Source organism: Camellia sinensis, unplaced genomic scaffold (assembly GCF_055761805.1).
Source record: "Camellia sinensis isolate YWXY unplaced genomic scaffold, ASM5576180v1 Unanchor11, whole genome shotgun sequence".
Taxonomy (NCBI): domain Eukaryota; kingdom Viridiplantae; phylum Streptophyta; class Magnoliopsida; order Ericales; family Theaceae; genus Camellia; species Camellia sinensis.
The window spans coordinates 6,239,338-6,261,224 of record NW_028128989.1 but is presented as its reverse complement, the minus strand read 5'-3'; the positions used below and the strand labels follow the sequence as shown (position 1 = coordinate 6,261,224).

The 21,887-nt window shown below is 33.6% G+C and overlaps 1 protein-coding gene and 1 long non-coding RNA gene across 11 annotated transcripts; one reads left to right on the top strand and one right to left on the bottom strand.

Moving 5' to 3' along the window:
- Nucleotides 1-703: 703 nt before the first annotated feature.
- Nucleotides 704-9,130, bottom strand: LOC145814521 (uncharacterized). Of its 2 annotated transcripts, XR_014357866.1 has the most exons (7): nucleotides 8,912-9,130; nucleotides 6,686-6,871; nucleotides 6,171-6,243; nucleotides 5,949-6,035; nucleotides 4,447-4,545; nucleotides 1,010-1,078; nucleotides 704-885 (listed from the first exon to the last, which is right to left on the bottom strand). It is a non-coding gene; the product is annotated as an uncharacterized LOC145814521 (long non-coding RNA). The 2 variants fall into 2 exon arrangements; XR_014357865.1 differs by lacking the exons at nucleotides 704-885; nucleotides 1,010-1,078 and adding an exon at nucleotides 1,226-1,482.
- Nucleotides 9,131-11,224: 2,094 nt separating this feature from the next.
- LOC145788646 (RNA polymerase sigma factor sigA-like) lies at nucleotides 11,225-21,376 on the top strand. 9 transcript variants are annotated; one of them, XM_082911386.1, is made up of 11 exons: nucleotides 11,225-11,586; nucleotides 12,614-13,363; nucleotides 14,697-14,895; nucleotides 15,017-15,109; nucleotides 17,209-17,337; nucleotides 17,517-17,570; nucleotides 17,672-17,749; nucleotides 17,916-17,978; nucleotides 20,383-20,495; nucleotides 20,982-21,094; nucleotides 21,265-21,376. In XM_082911386.1, exons 2-10 carry the CDS (start codon nucleotides 12,675-12,677, stop codon nucleotides 21,088-21,090), a joined length of 1,527 nt encoding a protein of 508 aa, XP_082767512.1. In that variant the 5' UTR covers nucleotides 11,225-11,586; nucleotides 12,614-12,674; the 3' UTR covers nucleotides 21,091-21,094; nucleotides 21,265-21,376. The 9 variants fall into 9 exon arrangements, 7 of the variants coding, with proteins under 7 accessions (XP_082767512.1, XP_082767513.1, XP_082767514.1 ...); XR_014357863.1 differs by having other exon boundaries at nucleotides 11,251-11,586; nucleotides 20,987-21,094; XM_082911384.1 differs by having other exon boundaries at nucleotides 11,308-11,586; nucleotides 12,550-13,363.
- Nucleotides 21,377-21,887: the final 511 nt, after the last annotated feature.

The window sequence follows — 21,887 nt, the reverse complement described above, 5'->3', positions numbered from 1 at the left end:
TAAAAATGGAAGTTGAATGAAAATGTAAGTTTATTCAAGAAACCACTGATATTTTAACGCTTTATTTTAAAATTGAATAAAAATAAAAATAGAAGTTGAATAATAATGAAAGTTGAATAAAATTAAAAATTGAAGTTGAAAAAAAATAACAATGGAAGTTGAATAAAATTAGAAATGCAAGTTGAATAAAAATGCAAATTGATTCAAGAAACCACTCACTACTACAAAAACAGAGATCACACTTTTTTTGTGTGATGTATGTTATTTAATCATACCTTTTAAGTTTTATTAAAGTGTGATCTTTGGGAGTGTGATCTTTGGAAGTGTAATTAAAAGGGGTTATTTTTAATCACACTTTTTAAGTGTGCTTAATAACATTTAGATCACACATTTTAAGTGTGATTAAAAATATTTAAATCACATCTTTTAAGTGTGATTAATAACATTTAGATCACACATTTTAAGTGTGATTAAAAATATTTAAATCACATCTTTTAAGTGTGATTAATAACATTTAGATCACACATTTTAAGTGTGATTAAAAATATTTAGATCACATCTTTTAAGTGTGATTAATAACTAATAAAATTTGTGATAAAAAAAAAGATTCGATATATTTGAAAAATAATCAATATTATTTTTGTATGAACATTTGAAGAATGTAATACATACTATATACTATACTTTGAATCATAACCACATATTGAATGGAATAACGTCACATATTTCATAAATAAAAATTAAATGTTCAAAAGCATATACAAAGGAATTAAATAAAAAAAAAATTTAACTGTGCTTACATATATTAAAAATGAAAAACCTTAAAAAAAACTAAATTCTTTAATTCTTTGACCATATTTTGCATCTCTCCAAGAAATTTCTGACCTGAAAAATGAAAACACAAATTAATAAGAAAGCAGACATGAAAATAGACAATTTAGAAACATTTGTATGAAATCTTAAATGTGATAATTACTGAATGATCAAGTTGTAGTGACAGAACGTTTACGTTTACAACGAAACACCCATGATTGCACACCAATTTCCAAATTTACCAAGGCAGCTCCAAGATCGGTGCCTATACCAACCAAAAGTAAAAACAAAACAAATAGGAGCAAAACATGAAATATTAGTCATTTAACACAGTCCTGATTGTCATTTTCAATAGCGCCACAACCTGTTTGTTACGCCCTCAAAATAAATTCATAATATCAAACAATCACGATAAAGAAAAAGAATCTCATATTATAATCATCAGAGTATTCTTACAATAAGTATTACATGTTGGCGACGAAAGTAAATGCCCTATTGGCTTACAACTTTCCAAGTCAACACATAGTTAGAAAAGAAGAGAGTACTAACTCTGCACAAAAGAAGCCCTTGGCTTGATATACATGTAATACAACAAAAATTAACAAAAAAAAGTCTTTAACTCCCACAACGATCCATGCTAAGATCTCGGAGGCGGCATAGTACCTGAACCTGAAAATAATGTCCCATATAGGGTGAGCGACAGCCCAATAGAAATATGTTAAACCAACTATAAACAATGACTAAAATAATAGCATTCAATAGATGGTCCACATTTATATTCCAACTCATATCGTATTACAGTTTCATAACAATCATGTCCATGTTACATATCATTTTCCATTTCTTATTCGACTTTTGAGTTCGAAAATAAGGCTTAGAACCTGGCCAAATAACTTAATGAGATAATAACTCATCATTAAAACCCTTTTTGAAATTCATGATGAATACACATTTTGATGTTGTATCAATAACACATAAAACCACTCCCATGCTTCATAAATGATACACATTTTAGTGCTGTATCAATAAAACATAAACACTTCCATACTTCACAAATGATACACATTTTAGTGTTGTATCAATGGAGGCCATCCTCTATCTCCTCCCAAACAATATCCGGTTTAGAGATACATCCTCTATCTTCCCTAAACCGTGGAGTACATCCCCTATCCACTCCCAGCTATAAACCGGTTTAGGAGTACATCCCCTATCTTCACTAAATCGTGGAGTACATCCCCTATCCACTCCCACACAATACAATGTATCTAAACACATATCATATACATAGTCAATCAATACATAAATTTGATGTATTATTCCAACCGTTATATTCGATGACATTTCCAATTGATTAGTTTTAGTTCACCTAATCATCATGCATTGTCTACAACAATCAAGACTATTCTCCACCGATAGCTCAAACAATTATTTCTAAACAGATAATAAATGCACCAAATGAATAAAATATCAACATTTTGTCTAGGTGAGCGATAAATTAATCCAACTACACTCTTTAATCCCATACCTTTCCAATTTGAATATTTCCTATTTAATTTCTCATTTCCCAAAATTAATTATACGAATTAATTTATCAACAATTAGGGCTTTTTCCCATAATCTCAATACCAACCCTAAGGTTCCACTTTCGTCAATAGACCAACATATAACTCCATTTTTCAATGTATTACAAACATATGGGCTTTAAACTTGAAAACCCCTCTTTTGAAAATTACACAAAGACCCCAAACTTTCTCAAAATTACCCAACAACCCCCAATATATCAAAATGCCAAAATTTAAAGACAAAGCTCATAAGATGGAGCAGGATATCCCTATCTCGAAGTTAGAGCTCAAACGGAGAAGAAGACCAAACTCAAAGTGCTCCAAACTCCAATTTTTTTTAGATCAAAACGAAGCCTTCGACGATCAACACACTTTTTACAAAGGCCAAAGGTTAGGAAAACACTCTAGCTAGATCAAACCCTAGAGAGAATGGAGATTCTAGAGAGAGGAGCTCTCAAAATCGTTTTTGGGAAAGTAAGAGAGAGTGGAAGTGTAAAAATGATTCAAAAAGTGCCCAGTTGATATCTCTTATACGACAGGTCCGCTCGAGCGGAGAACAGGACGCTTGAGCGTCAAGCACAAGAAACTGGACCCGCTCGAGCGCAAGAAGACCCGCTCAAGCGTCAGACACAAAAATGAAATATATCTGCCCAAGCGCGAAAACCAGTCCGCTCGAGCATAGATTCTCCCCTCCTAGTATTTTCACAAAAAATGAACACTCCGCTCGAGCGCAAAAAGCCCGCTCGAGCGCTACCTGCTCGAGCGTAAGGAAACCCACTCGAGCGTGAAAATCATGTTTGCAGAAGTTTTGCAGAGTCACAGATACTGAAAGTGTGAAAATTCCGCTTGAGCCCAAAGGGACCCGCTCGAGCGTACCAATAACAAAAGCAAACTCCGCTCGAGCGCAAAAGGACCCGCTCGAGCGGACCACCAAAAGTCTGGGCAACAAGGAATGAGACCAAGGCCCAACCAACCTGTTCGAAACGCGCCCAACACATCCTAAAACTCAAACATAGGGAATTAAAGGATGACAACAATATATAAACAACAACCAACTCCACGGAACCTAAGTCCGGAATATAGTAAACAAGGAGAGGAAAATCGAGATCGCTATACTGTTAATGTCATTACTACTTGTAAACTAATGAAGCATGCTAATAAAGGTATAACAGAGAATGAAGTCATCTTTCATCAAATGCTGGAGAAGCAAATCACAGATCCCCTTCAATTCAATAGTCATATTCATAAATCTCCAAAAATAGGCATGAAAATTCAAAACCCATATGTTAAATAAAGAAATTAGTGTCATTAACATGATTGATTGAAATCTAAAATTAGATAGTGCACTTTCTTTTCATGGACTGAGGCAGGATGTGCATTCAGAATAAATACACAATTATCAAGGATGGTGAAATATGTAATTAGTTTTACATTTGGCTGTTCTAGGAATTCTTGGTTCTACCCTTGTTCCTATTGAAGTCTCAGAGTTAGCAAACAATTAGCAAGCTACCAACCGAGAGACAAAAAGTGGAAATTCTATGTTAACACAAATGGCCCAACACAATGTAAAATCACAATCTATGTTAACCATGTGTAAGGATTCCCACATGAAATTGTGTGGGTTTCTTAATAAACATATATAACACAACAGGATTTCCTGATTCATTTAGGAACAATATCTCTGATAAGAAAGGAATGTTGAATAAATAGGTTTTTATAAGATACCTCCTTGACAGATTACAAAACAAAAGTATGGTTCTGCTACTGGTTTGATGGATCTTTTTGTGGCACAAAGATTGAAAAATGATGGATGATGGAGTTTGTTTTCCAAACCCATGTTTCTGATGATTGAACCATGCAGTCTACATACAGTCTTATATGGAGTTTGTTTTGCTTATTTGCAGAACCATACAGTATGTAGATTACAAAACAAAATTATGGTTCTGCTACTGGTTTTCTTGGAATTTGTTTTCCAAACCCATGTTTTGAAAATATGATTTCACTAAAGTTTTGTTCTCAAACTATGACTTCAATCATAACAATTGAGACTTCTAAAAAGAGCATAACTTACCGTATCTAAACCAGTTGGAAGGTCTACAATTGAAGAACCAGTACGTTTAGATATTTTCACAACTTCAATGCTTTTAGTAACAGAGCCAACTTCAATTGCCTAAAAAATCATAAAAACACTTCACATGAATATGATGAAGATGATACATAATATAAGCATTTTAAATGCACAAGTTTCTTCATTTCCAAGAAGCATGTCTGATATGAACTAAGCATGCCGGATTACAACACTACTTTCTAACATATCATGTCAATTGCACTTTTTTGCCTCAATCCTAATACCTTATCAAGACTCAGATCATGTTTTTGCCACTGCTATGCAAAAAGTAGATACAATGTTTCTTATAATTAATAAATAAAATAAAATAAAATGAAGAAAAAGAATTAAATTCTAAGATCATCAAATTTAGTTTTACTTTTTTAGAGCAGAAATGAATTATGCTTTAAATCACATGATTTACACTATGAAAGAACTGTCGAAGTAGAAAAAAACTAGTGGGTTTTTCATAGAGTATTGCCAACAACTAGATAGAAGCGAGGCAAACATGAAAACAATGAAAGGACAGTAAAATGGGTAGTTTCTCAGGCCTAAGGCTATTCAACAGTCCAAGAAGTTGACCAGCAACTCTGTGCTAGTTACATTGCAGAATAAAGGATTCAACCCAACAGGCCATGATCTTTGATGGGTCTGATCATAGGCTCGTTTGATGGGTCTGACCAAGTGATGCAGATTATTCTAGCTAATCGATCCATTAGATACATGGGAAGATGAAGTAAAACTTATAGATGAAGATGGTTCAACAGAATTAGCCATTAATCAACGTCCTCCTCTTGAGCCTTATATAATATCAATCAAAATCAACATAAGAAAATTATGAGTAAATGAGCAGAATCTATAGATCCCCATATGGGAAATTCAAGTACCTAATGACGAAGATATGGCTCAAACAATTCCTCATGACAATGACCCACAAAGAAATCTTAGAAAATTCAAAACAGTTCTCAATCACAATTAGATTTCCCTGATTCGACAAGGAGAATAACTTTGATATTGAGTGATATGTAGGAGTTGAATTGGAGTGCAACTACTCTGCATTTATAGCTGCCGGGTGGAACTTTGTACCCATTATCTTTGATCTTTGAAAATGGAACACATACAGTAAACATATTTTAACAAAGTCCTCCAGTGAGAACCCATCACAAGCATCAGCACTTCAAAGATTGCAATATTATTACACATCAACATAGAACTCAAAAATGTTAATATTCAAACATATATCTACGTATATAGACACATAAGAGCGGAACAAATGAGAATTAAGTTACCGACACTAAACAAATAGTCGATTTAATCAAACTTCTATATAATCTCTAACTTCTATATAAACAAATAAATAATCACCTACAAAATCAAAGAGGTCTCAAATGCATGCTATATGAAAGCAAGTAAAACCATTTTGGGAACTTGAATAAACAGTGAGCAACGGTGGTACAAATAATAACCTAGATGTTATAATCATCTCTCTCTGTAATTTGCTGCAGGAGCTGCTGGTTTTGAGCTTGCATATCATCATATGCCTGACCAATGGTCTGAAGAGAAACAACTGATAATCTCAGGCCTTATTTAAAATTACATGAAGAGAAACAATACCAATAACCTCAGGCCTACTTCACAAACACATTGAAGACAAAATGCTCTCACATATAACAGAGCAGGAACCTAACCTCTATTTTAGATATGTAGGCTTCATTTTCCTCATGTTTGGATTTCAGGATATCTGAAAGCCCAGACTTTTCCCTGAAATAGCATAGATAAAAAAATGTCTACAGGTTTCTTATAAATAAATAAATATATCATACTGGAGAGAACAAAAAAAAAAACAAAATAAAGGATTGCAATCATGTGTAGCACCCATATAAAATGAACTAAACAATGCCAATGCTCAGCATCCATATGAACTTAAGTTAGTACCAAGAGGGTATTACAGATGAAACAATTGACATATCAAACTGTACCATAAAATAACCGAACAAATCAATTATAGTTTCGCTAAAGAACCATAGACCTAGCACACCTTTGATTGAACTAGTGCAAGAGTGGAAGAATCCACATAGAAACGATGCTATAAAGAATTCACATGCATTTCAAATGTAATTTAATAAAAGTAGATTATGACAGCTGCCTTCTACAAGGCTGTCATAACGACATTTCAAATACATCATTGAAATATGAAATAAACCTTTTAGAAGCTTCCAATTTTTGTCTCAAGTCAGCAATCTTTGCTTCTGCAGCGGCTAGCCTTTGCTGTGAGATGGCCTCAGCTCCAATTATGTTTTAACCTGCAATTCCAGAGTTTGCTCATCAAGAGAAGGTTTGAACATGAGCCCATGCCTTGTATTCAAAATCCCTAGCTTCAATGACATCCCTACAATTGCAAAATTGAAATATAAGCAACCTACATACATGTACTGAATTCAAAAAACCAACATTGAAAACCTAAGCAAGAATACACCAGGTATGGCAGAGCTAGGATTTCGCTACAGGGGGGAACCATTGAGTTGAAGTCATGGCAAGTTCTATCACAATGTAATACATTTCAATTTTCAATTGGTAGTAAAACAACTAAAGATGAGCCTGATGTCAAAGTTATATGTTTAAAGTTATGCTCAAGTTAATCGATTTTTTTATTTGTTTTTGTTGATTTTTCATTACCTCTCTTCCCTCTTTTCCTTCTTTTATTCTCTTCTCTTCATTCAGCAAATACATACACACACTTTTAACTTAATAATTTCTATAATGGAACTTTAGTTCCAAAAGCAGCAAAGAGAAGGTTTCTCAAGTGCCAAACAGAGCAGCAGCACATTCAGAAACAGAGGTGGCAACAACAACAACAACAACAACAAAAGCAAGTTTGTTGGGGTGAGACAAAGGCCTTCTGGGAAATGGGTAGCAGAGATCAAGAGAACAATTCAGAAGCTTAGGTGTTGGAGGGTTGTTGTATGAACTTAAATCTCTTAATTATAAAGATTTTATCTAGTTTACCAATAAATTATGAAGGAAAACTAAGATCATTAGCGACAAGATACAAATAATCATCATTTATTTTCCTTCCCCCCCCCCCCACCCAAAAAAAACTAAAAATAAATAAATAAATAAAATTAAATAAATTAAATAACACATATGATCATCACTCATGTGCGAAGTTCATAAAATTCATTCTAAAATCCTTAGAATATGACTGCATTTCAGATTAAAATTAAGGACCACTAATTTGATTTAAAAGAGTCAACACAAAGTGCATTTTAGGTGCAAAATTTGAATTGTTAGATGTCCTAAGCTCCTAGTAAGAAGCAAAAAACAATTCCATTTGTTCTTATTTATTAACATGAGCTGTTATGTTTCTCAAGGGCTTAGGCAAGTCTGAAAGAGATCTGACACAGCACCGAAAAAAAGAGAAGAAAAATAGGTAACCAATTAACCATCTTTCACATGAAATTAGATATGCAAGCAACCTAGGAAGCACGGGTGCGGGTACGAGTACGGTACGGGTACGGGTACGGGTAAGAGTACGAGTACAGATACGCCGATACGACAAAACTCTAAAAAAAGTATGATACGAGTACAGCTGCGGTAGGCCGGTATTTTTTTTTATAATTATGGTTAAAGGATCTAACCTACAAATTAAAATTAAATATCAAAACTAAAAAGAGAACTACAAACTAAAAGACAAATCGTTCTTTTTGCTCATCAAATATTTAAATAACAATTTGGACAGATCTAATATATTGCATTTATTGAATAAAATATATATTTCAGTGACAAGTGTGACAAGAACAAGAACACTACAACACCTTTCAATCTAATTCCCATATTGACCTACAAAGTATCCCTCAATTTTAGTTCATGAAAGGCAATGAAACAACAACCAATCATATCCACCTACAACATCAAGCATTGCAAGAAAATTAACCAATGTGGAAACAGACAGGTAACTTAACTCAAAACCAATGGTTATGCATCACAAATTAATGCTTTGCTTTTCAGTTACAAAACCCCTATCCCTTCCCCCCCCCCCCCCCCCAAAAAAAAAAAAAACTGCTACGAAAGAGAATTTAAGGTGTCAAGGGATTTTAATTTGTCATCAAGCTTTACAACCAATATCATATTGCATATATATATATATATATATATATATATAATGACAGATCTTAGTTCAACAAATCTGGACAGATTTTAGTTCAAAAATCTGTCCAGATTTTATTAGAAAAAAATAAAAAAGAAAAAAAGAGAGAGTTAAAGAAAAATGAAGAAGAAGATGAAAGATCAAAGAAAGAGAAAACCAAAGAGAAGAGAAGAATCGATCGTTTGCAGTGAAGAAACAACACAAAAATCTGGGAAAAAAAAATGAAAGAAAGAGGATAAAGAATCGAAGAAGAAAAGGGAAAAGAGTCGAAGATGAATTTACCTCTTCAATCGCACCTTCGAAGGAGAGAATCAATCAGCAGCACCTTCGATTAAACCTTTCAATCGCACCTTCGATTAAACCTTTCAATCGCACCTTCGAAGTGTTCTTCAGACTCTCTTGGGAGTATTTCTGGAAGGAGATGATCGAATAGACATGGATCCCTAGCACCTTCGAAGTTCTTCAGTCTTGGAGTATTTCGGAATGAGATATGGAAGCAGCAGAGATGATCGAATGAACCCTAATTTTATTTGGTTTCATGTTTTATTTATTACAAAAGAACCCCAGATTTTTATAATTCAATAAACTAGACACAAAAAATTGCTCTGGTACTCTTTAATTTATAAAAAATCTCATTTTTTATCTCGGAGTACCCAAAAACGTACCCATGGCGTACCCATCAGTATACTGACCGTATAAAACATACCCGGTGCGTTTTTGGCGTACCCGGTACGCATGCAGCCGTATCGGTATGCGTACCCACACCCGGTAAATACCCGCTACTTGTACGATAACATTTTTGGAGTGCCCGTGCTTCATAGCAAGCAACAATATATACCGAATTAATCGAATGATGAAATTGATTCAAAATCAAATCAAAATCAAAGAGAAATGAGAAATGAAAACGCTAGAAATCAAAATCAAAATCAAAACCCTAGAAATCAAGTCAAAATCAAAGAGAGATGAGAGAGGAAAAAATGAATTAATCAAATGGAAACTGAATAAGTTAGAAACTCACAAAGAAAATCAAATCCATGGAAGAAGCTCAAAGTGTTTCTTGCCAGTGGCAATACCAACATCGCAGATGAAGGACTTTTCGAAGCGATGTTGGTTGGGGTGATGAGAGAGAGGCCATCGAAGACGGTGACCATAAGAAACACTCTACCTCTAATAGTATTGAACGCACTCCATCTCCATCTCCTTCTCACTCCATCTCTCTTTCTCTCTCTCTCTCTTATGTGTCTTGTGATGAACCCTAGCCTACTACTTTCGTTTTAATTAGAAGTAGCCAAAAGAAATGTATTTTGAAAATTTTTTTTTTTGGGTGTTGCGGCTTTTTTTTGTAGACAAAAAAAAAAAAAAAAAAAAAAAAAAAAAATTGGGAATGGTATATTTTATATAAAAATCAAATTAGAATATTTTATACAAACACACCTATTTAGGGAGTGTGATTAAATATATGTAAATATATATATATATATATATATATATATAATCACACTTATTTAAAAAGTGTGATTAAAAGGTAGTAATGTATATATAATCACACTTTAATTAGAATGTGTGATTAAAAAATATATATATATAATCTCACTCATTTAAAAAGTGTGATTAAAAAGTAATAGTGTATACATAATCACATTTTAATTAGAAGGTGTGATTAAAAATTATATAAATAATCACACTTTAATTAGAATGTGTGATTAAAAAAAATATATATATATATAATCACACTTTAATTAGAAGGTGTGATTAAAAAATATATAAATAATCACACTTTAATTAGAATGTGTGATTAAAAATATATATATATAATCACACTTATTTAAAAAATGTGATTAAAAAGTAGTAGTGTATATAAAAAGTAGTAGTGTATATATAATCACACTTTAATTAGAAGGTGTGATTAAAAAAATATATATATAATCACACTTAATTGAAAAGTGACATAAAAAATAAATATTATCACAGTCAATCAAATTAAGTGTGATTAAAATATCAGTTTAATTTTTTTTATCATACTTCTAATAAAAGTGAGATAATTTTTTTTGTCAAAGTATGATCTTTAACTATTTTTGTAGTAGTGTCATGGCTCGGTAGAAAAAAAAAATTGCACGCATAGATATATCCAACAAAATCGTGTTCACTCATGAAACAGAAACAAAAACAAAAACAAAGATACAAAGGCCCTGTTTGGTAGAGCTGTGGAAAAGTGCTTATAGCTTATGCCTAAACAACTAATACCTTATAACTATGAACATAAGCTGATTTCTGACTTATAAATTAAGCATCTCCTTAGAATGGGAATAAGGTTGTGAGAGTACTTTAGTCAGAAAATCAGCCGTTGTATCCCATTAATATAATTATATCAAATTTATTATATATTTTTTTGTAAATACTATTAAGAGAGGTAAGTGTAACTTTATCTTAATTTTATATCAGTAAAGTAAGGATTCTTTAAATTTTTTTTAGAGTGGTCCATTGTGCGATTAAAATTTAATAACAAGTCACATTAATTTTTAATATTAAATTTAAATCACATAATACACCACTTTAAAAAATTTAAAAAAAAAAACATTCTAGGAGATCTTAGGTACAGTACGTGGTACAGGAGGGACATTTGGAAGGCCGTGCACCACTCGGAACTTGAACCAAATATCTGTTCCAGCCAATGGTTTGTCTTCCTCCCATTATCCGAAATCCTTTTACCCCTCCATATTTGAGAAATTCATATCTTTCCCATTAAAATATTTTAAGCAAAACGAATGCGATATATGTACGGGTAAAAAAAAAAAAAACACATTCCTTCAATCAATTGCCACAAACCAAAGTCCTTAGTCCGACCGTCATCACTCGGTTATAATCCCTGTGACCGCCCCTCTCTCTCTCTCTCTCTCCACCAGCTTACTCTGTGTTCACCAGCTTACTCTGTGTTTTTTTTTCTTCCAATCAATCAGGTACGCCATTAGTTCATTTTAATTCCTCTTCTCTAGTGGAGAAGCTATTCATTATAAATTCATCTCTCTTTTCTGGTTGGATTAAATGGAGTTCTATCTATCAAACAAAAAAATAGAATGAAATAGAATTCTATTATTATTATTAGTTATTTTTATTTTTTACGGTCCAGTTTGCTATCTGATCCGGGAAGATGTCGTTTAGCAATTCAATAACGGCTTTTTTATTATTATTATTTTTTTAATGTTCTTTTTTTTTTTTTTTTTTTTCTTTCTTTTGGCTTCACGATTGTTTCTGTTGGTCGCGTTGCCTCTGTGTTAGTGTTTTTTTTTCCGTCCATGTATTGTATGTATATATTATATTATGATTTAAGACGATTTTGCTCTCAAAATGGTTTTCCTCTCAACTCTATATGCGAATTATAAACAAACATGCAGATAAAATAAAAGTTAAATAATTTAATTAATTTATTAATAGTTTCAAGCTTGACATCATAACTGATATGCAAAAGAAAATGTCTTGGTGACTGTTTTTATCATTTGTAGGTTGTTTGTCACTTGTTTCTGCATTTTCGTTCACATTCTTACTTGCTTATCAATAAATAAAATACTAATTGAACTCTCATCTGCCTCTGCCTCTGCCTGCTAGTCTTCTCCCGCTTGATTGTTGCACATTGACCTCTTTTAAATTTACCCAATCCTACTGGTTCTGATATCCTCGTAGGTTGTATCGACTGCTTCAAGTGTTCTTATTGATTTTTACCAGCTTAAAGTTAAAGCTCACTTCTCACGGAATCTGCGTTTGCAAAACCAAATTGGTGGTTGTCCGTTCTGTGTACCATTTTAAACCAAAACTTGTTGACAAGTTGCTTCCTTGAAAAATTAGTCCTTAAAAATTGATTGTTTTGTTTATCTATTTTGGTTCTTTTTAGAAGCCTACGAAAGTGGTCCACGTGATCTATACAGTCATTTTGTCGTGGGCTGATCACTACATTGCGATTAAAAGACTTGTGGCATGTTTTCTATACAGAAACTTTCTAGACACGTGTGATGTTATTGCGCATATATATATACAAGCAAGAGGAAGCCATATGATGGCCGCTGCTGCAGTTATGGGTCTTAGTGCAGGAAAGAGGCTCTTGAGTTCCTCCTTGTATTATTCTGATATCACGGAAAAGCTGTCTTGTTGTAATGATTATGGATTGGCATACCATCATGCTGCTTCAACAAAGAATATTATCACGGCAAAGAAGTCATCCAATAATACTAGCATTTTGTCCTACCAACAGACACAGTCCATCAAAGCTCTTAAAGAACATGTGGATACCGCTTCTGATCATTCAACTGCAGAGTGGTTTTACAGATTGAAGCACCTGGAGGTGGAGGAAAGATCTCATCCTGAATTTTCAGTGGAGGCTCTTCTCTTGTTACAAAAATCTATGCTGGAAAAGCAATGGAATCTTTCAACTGAGGCAGCAGTAGCAACTTATAGAATAAGAGAAAATACCCACAAGAAGGTACAGGTCACTGGTTCAGGGACTTCTGCTCGCAGGAGGAGAACAGATACTAGGAGGAAAGTTCTGAGCCCAAATAGTTCTGTGATGCAACTTGGTAGTACAAGTAAGCAGCTAAGATCCATTATCAGTCCAGAGCTGCTTCAGAACCGTTTGAAAGGTTATGTGAAGGGTGTAATAAGTGAAGACTTGCTCACCCACTCTGAAGTAGTGCACCTATCTAAAATAATAAAATCTGGTCTTTACTTAGAGGAGCAGAAATTAAGGTAATACTTCAGTTTTCTTTGTTATTTATTTGTTATTTTATTTTTATTTTTTGGTTATGTATTTGTTTATTTTGAGTGAATGAACCATTTTGATTCAGTAACTTCTTTTGTTACTTTCAAGGCCCTGACCATGGATGTCACTTTTTTCCCTGTATAAGATGTTTGCTGCAGTTAAACGGAGCCAATATACATAGTTTTGCTCCTCTAGGATAAATGAAATGCAAGAAATTCTTGTTTAGTTATTGCTTTTGCTTAGTTCACTTTTTTCCCTGACTAGCTCTTGTTTAGTTTTGGCTTTTGTTTTGATCTTTTACATTGTTCAAGGACTCCTTGTCCTCTCCCCTTTTCTAGCTTTTGCTTAATAAAATTTTTCGTCACTTTTCAAAAAAAAAAAAAAAAAAAAAGAAGAAGGAAGAAAAATGCAAGAAATTCTGTTCATACTTATTTACTTCTTCATCCATTTTTTTGTGAAAGATGACACATTTTTCATGTAAATCTGGTCCTCCCAGTTAATCTTTAGGTCTTCCCTTGCTGTAGTTATTTTGTTTTTGTCTTGCTGTCCTTGTAGTATAAGAGTTACAAGCTATTTGACTGCAGATATAACTCATTTCCTTTGTATTGTATCATTTGCATATCATTCGTTAAAGCTCCATTTGGCGGTGTGTGGCTTCTAATAAAATGCTTTAATTAAGAATTTGTAAAGAAGATATTGTTGCAAAATCTTTGGTACTATTTTGTTTCTGCATGTTGATAAAAGATTTCATTTCCTCCTTTTTTTGCCAAAGCAACTGAATTGCTAACCAAACCAAACTAAGTCTTGTATCCCAATCAATTGAGTCGGCTACATGAACCTTTTTCGCCATTCAGCTCTGTTAAGGGTTATATGCTCAATTAGCGCTTCCCCTCATGTTAGTTTAGATCTTCCCCTCTCCCAAACATTTCCATCTAGTTGTTACTTCACTGATTAGTGCTGTTTTGGTGATTCACCTCTAAAAGAATTTTAAAAATAAAGCCAAAACACTGTAAAGCATTCTTAAGGACTGCAAAAACTCTTCTAATCTAAATGTACCACAGCATCAAATGGAGCCAAAAAAAATTATTAGGGCCGTGCCAACAGAGAAACAGATGTCGGATAGATGGAAATGATTCTGAGTCATTTTTCTTCTTGGTTAGCTATGAGTCATTTTTTACTTTGCTTCCTAAAATATATTCATTTTTATTATTTGGTCCATACTTTTGAAGTGAGACTGTCAAACAGATATATTGATTTCTGTCAGAGAAAAAAAATTATTTTCTTATTGTTTGCATGATTTGTGCTGAATGGGGATTTCAGACTGAAAGAAAGTTTAGGATATGAGCCTTCTGAGGAGCAACTTGCAACTTCCCTGAAGATTTCTCGTGCTGAGTTACAATTGAAACTGATAGAGTGTGCTTTGGCAAGAGAAAAGCTAGCAATGAGTAATGTCCGTCTGGTCGTGTCTATTGCACAAAGATATGACAACATGGGTGCTGAAATGGCTGACCTTATTCAGGTGATTGTCTTTCTGTTAGCTTCAAGCTTTGAGATGCCAATATCTTACACTTTCTCTAATCTGTTTAATATAGACCTGTGGATTCCTCTTATACGTGGAATTGCCTTTACACCTCATGTAGGGTGGCCTGATTGGACTGCTCCGGGGAATTGAGAAATTTGATTCTTCCAAGGGATTCAAAATTTCTACTTATGTTTATTGGTGGATACGTCAGGTGAGGTCAACATTTTCCTTTGAAATGTGAACAATTGAGAACATGGCAAAAGGATAGTTGCCATCATCAATAATTTATAGATTCTTTATGATCTTCATTGCATTGGGATGATTATCGTCTTATATCAGGCAAAATTATAGTTTGTAGAATCCAATTTGTAATAACTGGGACAAGCAGCTGCAGAAAGTATTCCAAGTGAGTCTTTTTTTTTTGGTAAGTCACAAGTGAGTCTTTGACATCCAAAAGAACTAATGCTTAATTTGGTTCACTGGAATGAGATGGAATGGGATGGAATGGTCATTCCTTAGGCTCTATAATGGAATGGTCATTCCCTTACAATGGTGAATGATGATTCCATTTGTAAAGCATTTTTCATTATTTTTTTAGTCAACCAAACATGGATATGATGATTATTCTGTTCCATTTGATTCCAGTGAACTAAACACTACTTAAGAGCATGGCCATTCAAATGTGAACATGCAGAAATCATTTCAGTTGTGATCACGAAGCAGACCCCACTGTATTCATGCATCTTGAAGGCTATTTGATGTCAGACCCACAATTAAATGACAGGGCACTTGGGTTAATCTTTTCAATTTGTATCCTATTTTGAGAAGGTTGATATGGTTCTAAATTGATTTTTCCTAGTAAGTTACCAGAATTTGAATTATTTACTCCTATATTTGCTTTATTTTAGAAGTTCAGTGCTTTTTTGTGTATGGAAATTAAGCCTTTTTTGGTCATCATGTTGGGATAGGATCGATCAAGTTAGAAGTTTTCTGGGTTAATTTTAGAGCATGCACACAGCATATTGTAGATGATTACAGTAACAACCTATGAGCTCGTCCAAAGGGCTAGCTGAGGAGATCATTTGGAATCATAGTCCCTACTTCTATACAAACTTAAGATGCTGGTCTAAGCACATGCCAACCGTGATCAGGGTCATTAACACTTGCGAGAATAACTTTCTATTAAAAACACATCTTTTATAGATTATGACTTGGATCAGATCAATTCTTCTTTGATCTTGTGGCTGCCTATGTTTGGCATCCACGTGGCAAGCCACACCGATATTTTGTTTTCCTTGTCTCTTACTTCTCACTTTATTTTCATTCTCTTTTTTTTTTTTTCTTTCGTATCCTCTTATCTAACTCTTCCCTCTTGCTCTCATTTTCTTCTTATTCTCACTGTAAATTAATTTGATACCTTCACAATTACAAGTCTAAACTTTTTCAAGGAGTTCTTTGCTTTCTATAGTTTTGTCTCTTTCTTCTTTATCTCCTCACAAGAATTTGTGTTTTTCTTCCTTTAAAAACCATTGTCATGTGCATTGCATTAATTTTGGTGCAAGAGGCAAAGATCTTGTGATCTTTAAAGGGGGATCATATTCCACATCTTTCCTTTCACCTGAGATGCAATCTTCTCCTGCAATACTAGTTCATTAATGGAGAATGCTAACATGAATACATCAAGGTTATGTTTTCTGTGGCTGGATGAGTTTATTGCAACCAAACTACTTGTTTTGGATTCCATGAAGGTCTCCAAGTGCATGATATGATCTCCATTCTATGGAAGTTAAAATTAAGAAAGCCCAAGGTAGTTCAAGGTAGAAAGGCCACAATCACTTACTAATTACTGAAAACACCACTTGTATACAATTTGTATCTGTTTTGATTAAACAAACTGTTTTGCCATTCTAAAAAAGAATCTGTGGAATCTCTGTTTAATAGTAGCAGTGATCAAGTAGCTCTTGTGATGTCGTGTATGCTTCCATCATCCACAAAACTTCAAGCTGTCAAATAACTTGAACCCTATTAATCCTCTGTGATTCTTGTGTTCACAAGGTGTATGTGAAACCAAGTGTGCTGCAACCTCAATAACTTTTCTGGGAAGACGAGTTTAATGATTTTAGTTTTGACTTTTCTCGGATGAAATACAGAAAATCTGAGTTCCTTGTTATTCAAGAAAACCCCAAAATCATGTCACTTTTGTTTTTATGAAATAAACTGCATATTATTGTAGTTTTTTTTTTTTTTATTAATAGATCTTTTGTCTGTGTTTGTAAACTTAGAACAGCTGTCAATTTCTCTTTCATGCAGGGTGTTTCGAGGGCATTAGTTGAGAATTCAAAAACCTTAAGGTTGCCTACCCATTTGCACGAAAGATTAAGTTTAATCCGCAATGCAAAGATGAAACTGAAAGAGAAAGGGATAGCTCCATCCATTGATGTAAGTCTAACTGACAGCTATGTGCTTTAATGACAGTAGCTCATACTTCCCATGTCAACATACCTACATAAATATATGAAAACATGCCTAATCAAGAATCCTGATTTAGCTATGTTATGCTATAGTTCTGTAAACTCGTCTTGTTTCTTCAACTTTTTTTTTCAACTTTTACATTTCAGAGAATTGCAGCATGCCTGAACATGTCCCAAAAGAAAGTCAGGAATGCAACAGAGGTACTAAATATTTTGAGCTCTATATTGTCTCAATAAGTTATTCCAGGGTTCCCTCCATGTGTAATATCTCCTTGCTTAATGTAAAATATCTCTGTTTGCAGGCAATTAATAAGGTCATCTCACTTGATAGGGAAGCATTCCCCTCTTTAAATGGTCTTCCAGGAAAAACACTTCATAGTGTAAGTGTTCATATAGCAATTCAATTATCTCAATTTGAAAATAAACTTTTATTAACACTACTTCCCAAAACAAACTTTTATTAACACTACAATCCCATTTTTCTTTCCTTTTTTTTTATTTTGACTTATGAGATGAAGTTTTTGACTCCTCTTTTTATCTTTCCAGTACATTGCAGATAATCGCCTCGAGATCAACCCATGGCATGGAGTAGACGAGTGGACACTCAAGGTAGTAAGGCAACAAAAGAATTGTTTAATTGTTACAATGTGAACTTTTTATTACAAAAATTTCAGCACTGAACATGAAAAGTAAATTGCCTGCCTCTTTGTCTCCAATGAAAAATGATTAATAAATGGCAATGTGATGCATCAATGATTATCCCCTCATATTATCCAAACCAAACCAAATTAAGTCTTGGTCCCAATCAAGTAGGGTTAGCTACACGAATAATTTTTCGCCATTCAACTCTATCAGCTATGTGTTCAGCTAAATTAAATAAATTCATATCGCTTTTTATTACCGCATCCCATGTCAACTTAGATCTTCCCCTCCCCTAACATCTCCATTTATGATGATCCTATCACTCTTCCTTACCATTGCATCTATAGGTCGTCATTGTACATAACCAAACCATCTTAACATGTTCTCTCTCAATTTATCTTCAATAGTTGCTACTCCTACCATTTCATGAATATATTTATTTTTAATTCTATCTTTTCTAGTCTTACCACATCCATCTAAGTATTCTCATCTCAGTTACCTTCATTTTATGAACATGTTGTTTCTTTGTTGCTTAAAGTTTGTCTCGTAAAGCATCACTGAGACCATATAGTAGTTCTATAAATTTTTTCTTTCAATTTAGTTGGTATTCGAAGGGCGAACCTAGCGTAGCCGTGAAGTTACCCCTTGGTGACCTGGTGGTCACGGGTTCGAGTCGCAGAAATAGCCTCTCTGTTTGCGAGGGTAAGGCTGCATATATCAACCCTTCTCCAGACCTTGCTTAAGCAAGAGTTTCGTACACTGGGTATGCCCTTAAATTTAGTTGGTATTTGTTGATCACATAATATGCCAAACACACTCCTTTACTTGAGCCAATGTACTTTGATTCTATGAATCACATCATCTCCAACCTCACCATCCTTATTGATAATCGAACCTATATAACGAAAATATTCACTATTTGTTATCTTCTAGTTTTCAATCTTCATTTCTCCATTATTTTCACTTTCGCTATTGATAAAGTTACGGTCCATTATTTCTACTAATTTTAAACCCTTTTGACTCAAGTGCTCCTCTAAATTTCTAATTTAGTGTTAATTCTTTCCTTAGTTTCGTCTACTAGAACAATATCATCAACAAACAACATACATCATGGGATGTGATCATGAATGTGTTTAGCTAATTAATCCATGATTGGGAACTCACATGATCTAATTGTAGTCACAACTCCATTATAAATGTCCTTTTATCGCATCAATCTATCCTTTGGTTACAATGTTTGCCTCTAACACCCACCATAATATATCTCTAGAAACCCTATCATAAGCTTTTTCTAGATCTATAAAAACCATATTTCCCCTCATATTATCCTGCTCAAAATGAAAATTTGATACCCCTAAGTATTTAAATTATTGTTTGCAGCATGCCTTGAGACCTACTCTCATGCCTTGAGGAGAGAGGCTCTCATAAGACTTGTATCTTAAAGCTTGCCTTTGACCTAAAACCCACTTTATGCATTCATTAAAAGGTAAAGGCTTTCATCAGAGTCTAGGACTTACAGTATCATTGCACTTTGTACTTCTATCCTGTAAACTTATTCAATGGTATTTTAGTCTTTTGTTGTCAAACATATTTAAAGTTTGCAAAACAATTTTTGTTTTATTCGACATTGTAGATTTGAGAAAACCGATGTTTGGAAGGTAAAGACCACGGGCTCACAAATTCTTTCCAGGGTTGCTGGGGGTTTAGGTTTTCAGATGTACGTAAAATTGTTCAACTCGACTATAATCAAGTTGGTAAATGCAAACATGACCCAATCATAATTGGATCAACTATAATCGGCCTGGTTATGACTGACCCATATGCCAAGTTTAGAAAGTGAAAAAGTAAATGTCTTGGTACTAAAATAACAACATTATTGGAAAGAATATATATATGTACATCTATGAAAGAACTTCTACCAATAAAAGTTCCTAGTTAGTGGGATATAGGATTGGAAGGTCTATGCTAACCAAACTATTGGCAGTCAGGTTAAATGTGGGGTGATCTTTTTGTAGTCCAAGGGTGGATGTGGACCCACCTTGAACCCCTTTATTTTGGGCTGGTTGGTGGTTTTTCACTAGCTGCATGCATGATTATATACTAGCACCTGGATATGCACCAATTTTTTTGTAATTTTTTATTACAATTAAGAAAAATTCATTGAAAGCAACAAGAAGGGGACACAACCAATATACATGCACATTCTTATACATAGAGACACTCTTTTATTTGTGTTGTGTTGCTATGATATGCCAATTGGATTTTTAGCCTTTTGTTCTACCTAGTTTTTTTGTCTATATATACATTTTTTGATGTTGTTTTCACTTTCTAGACTAGCGAGGAAAATTAACACCAATAATTCATTTTGCAGGATGAGGTAAACAAACTAATTAGTACAACTCTAAGAGAACGGGAGAGTGATATTATACGGCTTTACTATGGCCTGGACAATGAATGTCTTACTTGGGAGGATATTAGTAGACGGTGGGTACACTATCCATTACATCTCTCAGGTGGAAAAATGTGCTCATATACTGACCACCTACTTAGAAAATGCTCTAGAGTTGATTCTATCATGCATGTTCTTGAAATAAAAGGAAGAAAGTCGATTTTCAGTTATATTATAGGAAAACACCTTTTTCAATGTCTTTTCATGTGGTCGGCACTCTAGAATCATGTCATTCAGATGAATTTTAGGTCTCTGATTAGTGCAACTTCTTGTATGTGATTTTGACATGATTTAAATTTCCATTTATAGAGATAGTAGCCAATCATCAAGGATATTTAATTATGCAGTTCATGTATAAGCTAGATCATGTAATTTGAACCTATGCATTGGTGCTTTATTGCAATTTCAAAGTCTTTTTTCCCTGCCTACTCATAGAAATACTTAACTACTTTTCCTCTTCTTTCTTTTTTTTAAATCAAAATTCAGTAGTTTTGATGATTTAATTTTGCCCGAACCTCCAGGATAGGTTTGTCCAGGGAAAGAGTTAGGCAAGTTGGACTCGTTGCACTAGAGAAACTAAAACATGCTGCGAGGAAGAGAAGGCTGGAGGCCATGCTGGTGAAACATTGATTTGGTATGTTTGTTGCAGAAAATAGAAATTGCATGTAAATATATATCGACAAAGTAAAGTTGGAATCTCCAATTTATTTTCTCTATCTTGGAATCTCCAATGGAAATGAAATAAATTAGCATGTGTGATGAATATATGAGTATCTTATCTTTTCTTCACTTTTTTCCTTTCAGCATTAGAGTGATCTCTCGTCCATGGATATGCAGATTTTTTGTTGTTTCAGAGATTTAGAAATAATGTACAACTTGGGATTGATGCAATTTCTATATATGACTACTTTCAACCTCTCATGTTTTAATTTTGCCTAAATTACACCTTTTTTACTCAAGTACTCTAATCTAATTTTCACTTTGGCTCCTCATCTTCTAATTGCAACAATTAAGTTATTAAATTTTAATCCTTATTTTAATATAGTCCTTCCATCATCCCACCATTTGAAATTTGAGTGAAAGTTAAAATAAGATAGACTAAAGCGGAATTTGAGTGAAATTTGGAGGGTGAAAAGTTTAATTTGTCATACAATTTTTCTCTCTATGACCCTAAATGTGCTCACATAGCTCTCATGTGATTGGAGGATCATATTCAAACTAGAGTTAAAATTTGAAAAATTAATTATTGAAATTAAAAGATGAGATTCAAGGGTACAAAGTGGAAGGAAGCATTCCAATTCATATGTTTGGTATGTTGGAATGATGTCTGAAATGAAATGGAACTTAAACTATATTCTGTAAAAAAAATGATTCCTTAGACATTTCGGTTAAATTTTGGGAAAATGACACTTTAGTGTAAATAAATT

Excerpts from the sequence above, each read along its gene's own strand:
- LOC145788646 (XM_082911386.1), top strand. The coding sequence starts at position 12,675 with ATGATGGCCGCTGCTGCAGTTATGGGTCTTAGTGCAGGAAAGAGGCTC. Across the intron at positions 13,364-14,696 it reads TTAGAGGAGCAGAAATTAAG|ACTGAAAGAAAGTTTAGGAT; the intron begins GTAATACTTCAG and ends TGGGGATTTCAG. Across the intron at positions 17,571-17,671 it reads AAGTCAGGAATGCAACAGAG|GCAATTAATAAGGTCATCTC; the intron begins GTACTAAATATT and ends CTCTGTTTGCAG.